The sequence below is a fragment of the Macaca nemestrina genome, chromosome 11, assembly GCF_043159975.1.
Source record: "Macaca nemestrina isolate mMacNem1 chromosome 11, mMacNem.hap1, whole genome shotgun sequence".
Lineage (NCBI taxonomy): Eukaryota > Metazoa > Chordata > Mammalia > Primates > Cercopithecidae > Macaca > Macaca nemestrina.
In genome coordinates, this window is record NC_092135.1 from 131,612,575 (window position 1) to 131,624,863 (window position 12,289).

A 12,289-nucleotide genomic window follows, 5' to 3' on the forward strand; every position below is an offset into this window, starting at 1 on the left:
TTTGGTTTCTGATACAAACTAAAGGAAATAAACCCATTGTCTTACACATACCCTGTAATTTCAGTTTTACTTATTGAGCTAGTTCTTCACACCTCATTTTTTGTTAGTGAAGAATTTTCACAGGTTTATTAAGAGATAAAAGGTGCTATTGTTGCAGCACTTAATTTCCAACAATAGAAGATGAGAATAAAAATTAACCACCTAAAACATTTAAAATAGATAGTTCAAGAAATGTGCATTAGAATATTTTTCTGTTTATCAGATTAGTGAAGATTAACAAATATTTGACCTTCATTCGATTAAATGTAAATCAGAATAACAAAATTCTATTTTTTTTCACCTAGCAGACTGTCAAAAACCAGACAATTATGTGGGTGAAAATATGGGTAAACTTGAACACTTGTAAATTGGTAGCAGGAATATAAACTGCGGAGAAGTTTCTGTAGAATAATTTGCCTATACCTGTCATATTTTAAAATGTGCAAGTCCTTTGACCCAGCCATTCCATGTTTAGGAATTTACATTCTGATACACTAGTGCATGCATAGAAAGCCATATATGCAAGAATACTCTTGCAAATTGTTTATGGGACCAAGAACCATGAACCAACTTCAAGGACCCTCTTTAAAACATTTTTTGCTGGGCTTGGTGGCTCACACCTGTAACCCCAGTACTTTGGGGAGGCTGAGGTGGGAGGACCGATTAAGCCCAGGAGTTCAAGATCAGTGTGGGCAACAAAGTGAGACAAAAATAAAAAAATGTTTAAAAACTAGCCAGGCACAGTGTGCCTGTAGTCCTAGCTACTTAGGGGCTATGGTGGGAAGATCACTTTGAGCCCAGCAGATCGAGCTTGCAGTGAGCTGTGATCATGCCACTGTACTTCAGCCTGGGTGACAGAGCCAGACCCTGTTTAAAAAAAAAAAGACTGTGCAATTTCAGTTCTAGGAATTTATCCTGTAGATATACTCATATATACAAGCAAAATGGCGCATATATATAGTATATATATGTGTATTATATATATGTATTTTATATATATTATATATATATTTTTTACATTGTTACTTGCATCAACAAAAGACTGGAAACAGCCTAAATATTCTTCAAAAAGAGACTGGTTAAATAAATTATAGTCCTCCAAACAATGGAATATTATGAAGCTACTAAATTGAATGAGATAGCTTTACAGCATATACTTGGAGATAAAATATTAATGGAAAAAATCTAGGTACAGAATAGGCTGCCTAGCAAATAATCTTTTGTGCAAATAAAAAGGAATAAATATGTGTATGTGTGGATGTATATGCTATGTATACACACAGTGAACTATGTATTTAAAATATTTTACATGGTTAGTCTTCACATTCTCATTGTTTATTGTTTGAAATTAAGTGTTGTAGCAATAACACGTTTTATCTCTCTGTTTTTTTTTTTTACTTTTAAAATTTTTATTGAAAAGAGACAGGGTTTCACCATATTGCCCAGGCTGGTCTTGAACTCCTAAACTCAAGCGATTTGCCTGCCTTGGGCTCCCAAAGTACTGGAATTACAGGCATGAGGCACCGCACCTTGCCTACCTTTTATCTCTTAATAAACCTACTAAAATTATTCAGTAATAAAAAATGAGGTGGGAAAAACTAGCACACTTCAGTGTGTGCAAGTATGTGTGTATATTAAAAAGCACAGTCCTTTGGAAGGATGCAGAGAAAAGCAGCCACCTGTTGGGGAGAGGATGCTGGGTGGCTGGAGCCAGAGACAGTAGGGACACTTGCTTTTCCTGGCCCAGCTTTTCATAACACTTGGAATTTTGTATCATGAGTACTGCCTATTCAAAAATTAACTTTAAAGACCATTGAACAAAATATAATAGAATTCTACAAAGTTATGAAAAATAATAAGGTAGGTGTGTATGTGCTGATGTGAGGAGCTTCGCAAGATACAGTAAGTGAATAAAAGCAAACAAAACAAGTGTAAAACAATGTAGAGAATACTTAAAAAGGATATGCACATATTTGCCTTCAGCAAACAAATACATGTAATGTTCTTCTCAGAAGAATACATGATGAAAAATCAGCTAACTGTGGCTCTCTCTGGAGAGAAAAGGTGTAGGAGTGATTTCTGCTTTTCATTTCATAGCCTTCTGTACTGTCTGAATTTTCTAATCATAAGCAAATAGTTATCTGAATCTTGGAATTTGGGGCCATTTGTTTCTCTTTTGGGTTCACCTTTGTGTGCATCCTCAGTTTAAAAGAAACGATATAGGTTTTAGAAAGTAGTGCTATGCAATGCTTACTAAAGGGCGTGAAATGAGCCCTCTCATATGCTACTGCATATAACATCAAGGCTTTAAAGAGGTCACACCTCTGGACTTAGGAATTCCACATTTAGAACTCTTTTCAGAAGGACTCATTTCAGTACTATTTATAAAAACAAAATAGTAAAAACAAGGTAAGTTTCCAACAATGAGGATATAGATGAATTAAATTAGTAAAACATTACCTTGGATATGATGATTATTTTTGGATTTTATGAGAAGGTTAAAATGTCAAATATAAAAAGCAGGAAACAAAAAAGTTATACATAATTGATTTAATTTTGTGTGAGAATATTTATAAGTTAGGAAACATATCTGATTGACAGCATTTGGGGAAAGTTCTCTATTCTCTTTATGACTGTCTGAATTTCTCCGTTTTCCCTAAATGAGGCTATATCATCTCTGTAATCAGGTAACAATAATTTTTACTTACGAGATGTCTATGCAGAAGTAAAATCTTACCGGAGGAGGAAGTTGTCCTTCAATTAAAAGCAAAGTATCTCCAGAACATATCAGAAGTTCTTTCAGTGTTGCATCCTGGGAAGACAGAAATGCTTTTTTGTCACTTATGACTTCTGAAAGGAACAGATCATTGGATCTTTTTAAAACCCCATGCCTCTATTATCTTTTCAAAAATTAAATGAATAATAAAGCAGATATTGAAGACACAGGAAATAAGCTAAGACTATAAAATCAGTACAGCACTATTTGTTAAACTGTGGGGCATAAGCTGTAAGTATGACAAAAGATCTGAGGCAAGGAAGCTAGATGAGATGAGAAATGAGAGACTGATTTACAGAAGATGACATTTTAATTCATCCTAAAAAGATGGGTTGGATTTGGAAAGCTAGAGAAAATAAGAAAAGGAATTTCTCATTAAAAAAAGGACAAGGGCCAAGTTAAGGTTGATAGTAAATATGGCTTGTTTTCGTAAAGCGCTGAGGCCACACTGATTCGAGTGGAAAGTACCAGGAGGTCACACCGGACTGGAAGGGCAGGCACTAACCACAGGACGTGAAATAGAAATAAAGGAGCCACACAAGATTTCTGAGGAGATTTTCCAGATCAATTTGGCAGAAATACGCATGACATTGAAGAGGGAATGCCTGGGCCCAGGAAAGCCATAATAATTTAGGTGAGAGGCATACGAAAGCTTGGACCTGGAGCCAAGCATGGGAATGGTCACGGAAGGGGTGCAAAAGATGACAGTTTGGAGGCCGAGAGGAAACATGAAGAATGAAAGATAAGGAGGGTAAACCATATTTCACTCTTAAAGATTAGGATGGGAAAGATACCTGGCAAGGCTGGAATGAGAAGCCAGTTCCAAGGGTAATGAGTTGGCTTCTGGCTGAATTCTTTGATGCCAATTTGGGAATTAATAGAGAAGAACATGCTGAAGCTATTTGGGTAAATATATTCTTCTGACTTCCAAATTTTATGTCCTAAAGATGCTTTGAGGTCCACTTCTTACTCCAGGCAGTCAAACTCCTGGCCAGGCCCCAAGAGGGGCCTCTCGCTATTGACTTACTGACTGCTAAACAGCAAAGAGCATTCCAGTGCAAGGACCCAGCATAGCTGCCTAAATCAACCTTCTGCTGGCATTCAGTGGCCCTTCTTACAGAACAGGAAGCAGGCAGGTGAAGACTGGGGAAAGGGCGGCTGACCACAGCTCCCTAAGACTCCCCAGAGAGCTTTATTTTGGGTCTACTTCTAAGGCTACGCGTTTGAACTGGGAAATATAATGCTACGTGGACCAACAAGATGACTAACCAGATTCCAACTATCCTGTGATAAAATTATTCCTAAGCCTACCCTAAGAGTTTGGCTGGATCAAGAATTTGGACCAAAGCCTAACTTAGGAATGGTTGGTAAGACAAATTCTGCCACCATTACCTTACAGAGAAACTCTGAGATCAAAACATTAAGGGGCCAAAACTTCAGAGTGTATCTATAAAATTCCTTCATGAGCTCAAATGTCATTTGTTCTGTGAAGTTCTCTTCCTTCTCATGAACTACGCCTCCTACAGGCATACTCTCATGGCAAGGGAGTTTACCACAGATGTCAGAATGTTCCCACTGCACTGAGACTTCCCCTTTATCAAAAAACTATAGTAAGAAAAAAGTAAAATACACCCATTCATAGATAACTGTATCCTACATAAAGTAATTAAAGCTTTCTCATGAGTGGAATGGGTACCTTGTATGAAAATATGACATAAATATAATCATATGCAAGAGTACAATGTATAGAAATCATCTTACTTCTTCACATAAAGGCTCCCCAGCTTCATAGCACCAATCCATTTTTCGTAAATGCCAGGCATCTCCTATAAAGGAGTCAAAATCGGGATTAAAAAAAAATTCAGAATATGCTTTAAGAGTGTCAGGAATGGCCCTTCTGGAAAAGTGAATATCAAAAGGGGTTAATCTGCTGATAAGTGTTCATTAGTTTTTAAGTAAATTGTCTCTTCCAGAGCATGAAAGAAATTACATTTCCTCAATTTGATTTTCTCTCTCTCCCATGAAGAACTGTATACTCATGAATAAAAACAACACTTGCTACTATTATATCAGGTTGGTGCAAAAGTAATTGTAGTTTCTGCCTTTATTTTATTTTATTTTATTTTTTTTTGAGACAGATTCTCACTCTGTCACCCAGGCTGGAGTATGGTGGCGCGATCTCGGCTCACCGCAACCTCCGCCTCCCGGGTTCAGGCGATTCTTCTGCCTGCCTCAGCCTCCTGAGTAGCTGAGACCACAGGCGCACACCACCATGCCTGGCTAATTTTTCTGTATTTTTAGTGGAGACAGGGTTTCACCATGTTGGCCAGGCTGGTCTCAAACTCCTGACCTCAGGTGATCTACCTGCCTCAGCCTCCCAAAGTGCTAGGATTACAGGCATGAGCCACCACGCCTGGCCTGCCTTTACTTTTGATGGCAAAAACTGCAATTACTTTTGCACCAGCTTAATATAGTATTTACTTTATACCTTTATTTGTGTGTACCCACATACATACGTCATGTATCAGTATACATATATGAACATACATACATAAGTATAGAATCCCTTCTCAAAGCATTATTGAGTTTTATTTCAGTGTCTTGGCTGAAAATAGATGCTAACATTGCCCAGCAACTGTCAGTATGTACAAGAAAATTATTCCTATATACTTAGAAGTTAATCTAACAAAAACATAGTGCAGTGCTTTCTGAATAGCATTTTAATACAGTTGGTATAAGTTAATATTTATACATGTTAAATTGACTTTAATCAAAGAGTTGTTTTTCAGAATACTTGCTGCACTAGTGAAATGAGAAGATAATTTTTTGCTTTTTTAATCCTAATAGGCAAGCAAAGAGACTTTTTGGAGTTGGGAAGAAAGTTAAATGCAGTAAAAGAAAGAAATCCTGGTTATTAAAAATAATAGCAATGTTTATGAACACAAAACTCCCCCTACTCACCAAAAACATGAAATAGCCAAAGAATAAAACAGATCTCATATTTATCAGCACAGGCCACAGTTTTTGAATCCCTATACTCTTGTTTGCAGACCTTCTTTATCGATAGTTCTAGTTTTTTCTTTTTTCTTTTTTTTTTTTTCTGAGACAGGATTTTACTCCTGTCTGGAGTGCAATGATGCGATCTCAGCTCCCTGCAACCTCCGCCTTTCAGGCTCAAGTGATTCTCCTGTTTTAGCCTCCTGAGTAGCTGGGACTACAGGTGCACACCACTGTATCCTGCTAATTTTTGTATTTTTTGTAGAGGTGGGGTTTCGCCATGTTGCCCAAGCTGGTCTCGAACTCCTGGGCTCAAGTGATCCACCCTCCCCGGCCTCCCAAATTGTTGGGATTACAGGCATGAGCCACTGCGCCCAGCCAAGTTCTAGCTTTAAATACAGAAAAGTTTACATTAATTAAAAAACTCAATTTAAGTACCTTTAAGAAGCCACCAGTAAGTTAAAAGTGAACACTATTACTTCACGGTACAGCATGGTGAAAAGAACTTGGGTTGTGAAAGCAGAATGACCTAGATACTTGCTGTATAACTCTGGGGAAACCATTTCACCTTTCTTAGCCTTTGCTTCCTCATCTATAAAGTGGGCATGTGTGATAACCCCTGCATGGTAGGACTGCTGTCGAGGTTAAGTGAGACGTTGCGTGTAACTTCTAGAAGAATGTCCTGCATCCAGAGCATCTTAACTTCCTTTCCAGATAACAAAGCTACGGGCCTCCAAGTTAATGAAGTCTGAGAACAGCAAAGTGTTCTACTGAAATCAGAATGAGGTCTCATCAAACTCATTGACATGATCTCACCTGGAAAGCTGCTTCAGTTATCTTAGATTTATTTTTTTCATTCATTTTACATTCCCTCACCTATACCACAAAAATACTGATATGAAACAGAATGCACTGAAATTTAGAATCAATGAAATTGAAAGGAATCAGTGGAAGACCTGTGTAGCTCCAGGTGGTATACAACTTAGTGTTGTTTCTTTTTATTTTTTATTTTTATTTTAAGTTCTGGGGTACATGTGCAGGATGTGCAGGTCTGTTACATAGGTAAACGTGTGCCACGGTGGTTTGCTGCACCTATCAACCCATCACCTAGGTATTAAGCCTGGAATGTATTAGCAATTTTTCCTGATGCTCTCCCTCCCCAACCCCCACACCCCCCCTACACCAGCAGGCCCTGATGTGTGTTATTCCCTTCCCTACGTCATTGTGTTCTCATTGTTTGGCTCCCACTTATAAGTGAGAACATGTGGTGTCTACTTTTCTGTTCCTGCATTAGTGTGCTGAGGATAATGACTTCCAGCTCCATCTATGACCCTGCAAAGGACATGATCTCATTCCTTTCTATAGCTGCATAGTATTCCACGGTGTATATACGTACTACATTGTCTTTATCCAGTCTATTATTGATGGGCATTTGGGTTGATTCCATGTCTTTGCTATTGTGAATAGTGCTGCAATGAACATACACGTGCATGTATCTTTATAATAGAATGATTTATATTCCTTCGGGTATATACCCAGTAATGGGATGGCTGGATCAATGGCATTTCTGGTTTTAGGTCTTTGAGGAGTTGCCACACTGTCTTCCACAATGGTTGGCCTAATTTACACTCCTACCAACACTGTAAAACATTCCTACTTTGTACCTTTGCTGGATCCTATCGAAGTTCTCTACTCAGAGCTATACCACTAGTTTTCTTTCAGCATGCCAACACGAACCAGGAGAATTCATTATGTACATACGGAAGTGTAAACTACTTTTTATTTCTCCACACTCTGTAAATTTTTTTTCCTATAACCCTGGAGAAAAAAATTGTCAAAAAATTTTTATCAGGCTTTTAAGTAATATGTCATCATGGTAAGTAACTTACCTTGTAGGCCAGATTTCTCCAGCATTAACTTTAAACACTGTAAAGAAAAACAATGTCCAATGTTAGTTTTCTGTTTCTGAATTACAGTTCTAGGACAAATACCCTTTTCGGACCCTAGGTCTATTTAAGTCTGACTATATTTAATGATTCTTGAATAGGTAAAGATAGACATAGTTAAGAAGATAATACGCGAGTCAGCTTTCCTTTCTAAGGGCTAGATGGCGCCAATTCAGGACGAGGAAAAAACAATTTCCAGTGTTTGCAAGCAGGACTTAGTTCAAAGTTTCATCCACCAACTCCCAGATTTGAACCATGACTTTCTTCCTATAAGGATTAACTGTGTGTCTTTGGCCAGATATGATTAATCAAGCTAATTTCATAGACATTAAACTCTGAATCCTATAACAGTAGATTAGCCTTTATTTAGCATCCATGAAACACAACTGATCATAGCATCCATGACACACAACTGACCATATTAAAACTCACAAGAATTGTGCAAGCTGTGATGTCATGGCATAATGCAAAAATGAGACAATATTAACAAAAGTTTAACTGAAACAAAAATAGTAATTAAAACAATTTCTTGAGGGAAAAACATTGCTAATTAAATCTTGGACAAGCGAGCAAATACAATTTGATTTCTATTACACTAGAGCAAAAGAGAGCAAAAATAAGGATAGTCATTGCTGTACTGTTTGTAATAAGAGAAAAATGTCAAAAAAAAAAAAAACCCACCAAAATACACATTAATGGGAGATTTTTTAAAAAGTAGGAAATGTCTTAAAGCAGTTCAAAGAAAAAAACAGATTCATATATATTGATCTTAAAAGATCTTTAAAATATTTTAAGTGAAACAAATTTATAGTATAATACACGCAAAGTGATCCCATTTATAATTTAAAAGAAATCACAGAAGCAAAGCACACTCTGCAATTCTGTATGTACGTACATAGACACATGCTGGTATAGGCACAGCAAAGGTCTGGAGGGACACACACTCTACTGATGTGAATAAGATGATGTTATCTGATTGCAACAGTGACTTCTAGACAAAGGACTAGAATAGAGTGGTAACCAAGGGGGACTTTTAATCCCCTAGACGTTTAAAAAGTGAGAAGAAATCCATGATTACTTGTATGATAAAAAATAAAAGAAGGCTTTAAAATGTAATTATAGAATGTTTAGAAAATGACAATAAAAACACAGTATACTAAAAGATGGTGGGTGAATGAAAGCAAGCTTATTATTCTAAGAAAACTGAAAGTCTTAAATATTGTATTTAAGAAAAACAATCAAATAATGGAGCAATCAACTTAATTGTGTTTTAGGAAGGGGAAACAGAGAGCATAAAGGCCTTATTTCAGAAACAGCAAGGAGGCCAGTGTGGCTGGAGCAGAGTAAGTAAGAGGGGGAAATGGTTGGAGGTTTGAAAATAAAACAAAAATGATACCAGAGAACCAGATGACATAGGCCCTTGTACAGACATTCTCTTTCTTTCAGGTATGTTTCAGGGAGAAGAGGAGTTTTCCTGTGAATATGTTCTAGGTTGGGATGATTGTTAGACAATCAAGTGGCAGTTGGATGTTCTGGGGCGAGATCCAGTCTAAGAACTGGGCAGCGGAACGCTCAAAGATAGAGAAGGAGACAGCAAACTGAGAAGGGTAGGCCAGTGGGATATAAGAAAAACCTAGAGTTGTGGTCTTCTGGAGCCCAGTGACAAAAGTGTTTCAAAGAAGAGAGTCATTAGCTACAACAAATGTTGCTGAGAGAGCAAGTAAGATGAAGAGTAAAAACTGCTCACTGGACATAGTAATGTGGAGGCCACTAATGACCCTGACATAAGCTATTTCAGTGACATAGCTAGGAACAAGTCTGCCTGCAAGGGGTTCAACAGAGTACAGAAAGGAAGATAGATAACTTTTGAAAAGTTTTGTGGCTTCTTTCCTTGAAATTAAAAAAAATGTAAAGTTAAAAAGTCCAGTGAAAATCTGGGAAAATACCTGCAGAAAATAGTAAAATGATCCTCAAATACCCATCACCCAGTCCCAATTATAGGTTGAGTATCCCTTATTTGAAATACTTAGGACTAGAAGTGTTTCAAATTTTGGATTTTAAAAATTTTTTTGGAATCTCTGCATTATACTTACCAGCTAAGCAAACTTAATCCAAAAATCTAAATCTGAAATGCTCCAATGAGTATTTTCTTTGAGTGTCATGTCAAAGGGTCAAAAAGTGCTCAAAAAGTTTTGGATTTTGCAATCTGGTGGTGGCCCTGCCTCCCCAGAGAGAGTGCTGCACAGCTGCCTGGCCCACACATGCCTGCACCCAGCCCAGTAGCAAGTGTGGCAGTATCCCCTCCCCAGAGAGACCAACACACAGCTATGCTCAGGTTGTGCTTGGTCTCAGCACAAACTAGCACCCTTTCCTCCACCAAACCATGTCACCTCTGTCACAAACTCCCATAACCTAGGCAACTGAGGCAATTGCACACATCATTCCTTTCCTCCACCAAACCATGTCACCTCTGTCACAAACACCCATACCTAGGCAATTGAGGCAATTGCACACATCATTAATGAGGATTACAGCTGAAGAACTGCTGTAGGGATCATGCTACTGAACCCACCAAGAACCAAAGCCAACAACACATCATTTCCAACAGACACCCTAGAATCCATCTATAGGAAAAAGCTCCTCCCCACAAAAGATACTCTATAAAATTGGAAAAAATACGTGTTCAAGTAAATGTGAAGATATCAACATAAGACAAGAAACATGAAGGGCCAAGGAAAGATGATATTCTGAAAGGAACACAATAAGTCTCCAGTAACAAACCCTGAAGAAAAGTATATATGAAATGCCTGAAGAGAAATTCAAAACAATGATCTTAAGGAGATTCATAAACAAGAGAATATAGACAAACAATCTAAAATTCAACAAAATCAGAAAAAATAATTAATAATCTGAATCAGAAATTCATCAGAGAAAGAATTTCTGAACTTGAAGACAGGTCTTTTAAAATGACCCAGTCAGAAGAATAAAAAGAATTAACAATTTAAAAAGAATGAAGAAAACCTACAGGACCAACAAGACACCATTAAATAAACAAATTTTCTCATCATAGAAGTGCCAGGGAGAGAATGACAAAAGACACAGAAAATCTATTTAATTAAATAATAGGTGAAAAATTCCCAAGTCCGGGAGAGATATGGACATCCAGATCCAGAAAACTCATAGGTTCCCCAATTAGATTCAGCACAAAAGGATCCACTTTGGGAACTTTATAATAAGACTCTCAAAAGTTAAAGACAAAAAGAGAATTCTGAAAGCTACAAGAGAAAAGCATTAAGTCACATATAAGGGAATCCCCAGTAGACCATCAGTGGATTTCTTAGCAGAAACCTTGCAGGCCAGAAGAAAATAGGGGTAATATAGGAAAGAAAAAACACCATCAGCCAAGAATATTATATCCGGGAAAGCTATCCTTCAGAAATGAAGGTGAGATAAAAATCTCAGATAAGGAAAAGCTAAAGGAATTTATCACCACTAGACCAATCTTACAAGAAAATACTTAAGGGAGTGCTACAACTGGAAACAAAAGGATGACAATTACTATCATGAAAAAACAAGAAAATATAAAACTCACAAGTATAGGTAAATTCATAATCATACTCAGAATACCCCAGTGTTGCAATGGTGCTGTATAAATCTATCAGTCCTCTTCCATGAAGGTTTAAAGTCAAAACAGTCAAAAACAACATCAGTTACAATTAGTGGTTAAGGACACAATAAAGATGTAAACTATGGCAATAAAAATATAAATTGTAGAGGGAAGGGAAAAAATTCTAGAGTATTTTTATATGACCAAAGTTGAGTTGGATACAGCTTAAAATAGTCTATTATAAGTACAAGACTGTTTATCTTAGCACCACAGTAACCACAAAGAAAGAAATGACAGCAAATACACAAATAAGAAAGAGAAAAGAAACAAAGCTTAGCACCATAGACAACCATCAAACCACAGAAGTAAACAACCAGAAAGGAAGAAAAAGATCTAGAAAACAACCAGAAAACCATTAACAAAATGGCAGGAGTAAGTTCTTACTTATCAGTAATAACCTTGATTAAATTCTGCAATTAAAAGATATAGAGTAACGGAATGGGTTAAAGAAAAGAAGACCCAACTATATATGTTTCCTGAAAAAGACTCACACTGTTAAAGACAAACACAGACTGAAAGTGAAGGGATGGAAAAAGATAGTCCATGCAAATAGAAACCAAAAGTGAGCAAGAATAGCTACATTTATGTCAGATAAAATAGACTTTAACTCAAAAACTGTGAAAGGTCATTATAATTGATAATGGTCACTGTAGAAGATCATTATATAATAACTTACTATATAATCTATAATGAAAAAAGGGATTCAACAAGAGGATATAATAATTGTAAATATATATGCAAATACCACCAGAACACCCAAATACATAAAGCAAATATTATTAGACCTCTAGGGGGACAAGACTGTAATACAATAATAATAGGGACTTCAACACCCCACTTTCAATAATGGAAAGATCATCGAGA

General features: G+C 36.9%; 1 protein-coding gene across 8 annotated transcripts in view; it reads right to left on the reverse strand.

Moving 5' to 3' along the window:
• LOC105473892 (ubiquitin specific peptidase 40) overlaps window positions 1-12,289 on the reverse strand; it is a 93,877-nt gene that overhangs the window by 21,994 nt on the left and 59,594 nt on the right. For all 8 annotated transcript variants that reach the window (XR_011610147.1, XR_982562.2, XR_982563.2 and 5 more), the window contains 3 exons: window positions 7,702-7,738; window positions 4,577-4,641; window positions 2,777-2,851 (listed from right to left, as the gene is read on the reverse strand). Coding sequence is in view for 5 of the 8 variants with exons in the window: in XM_011728062.2 (XP_011726364.2) it covers window positions 2,777-2,851; window positions 4,577-4,641; window positions 7,702-7,738 (177 nt within the window). In the remaining 3 variants the exon portion in view is untranslated. The remainder of the gene's footprint in view (window positions 1-2,776; window positions 2,852-4,576; window positions 4,642-7,701; window positions 7,739-12,289) is intronic.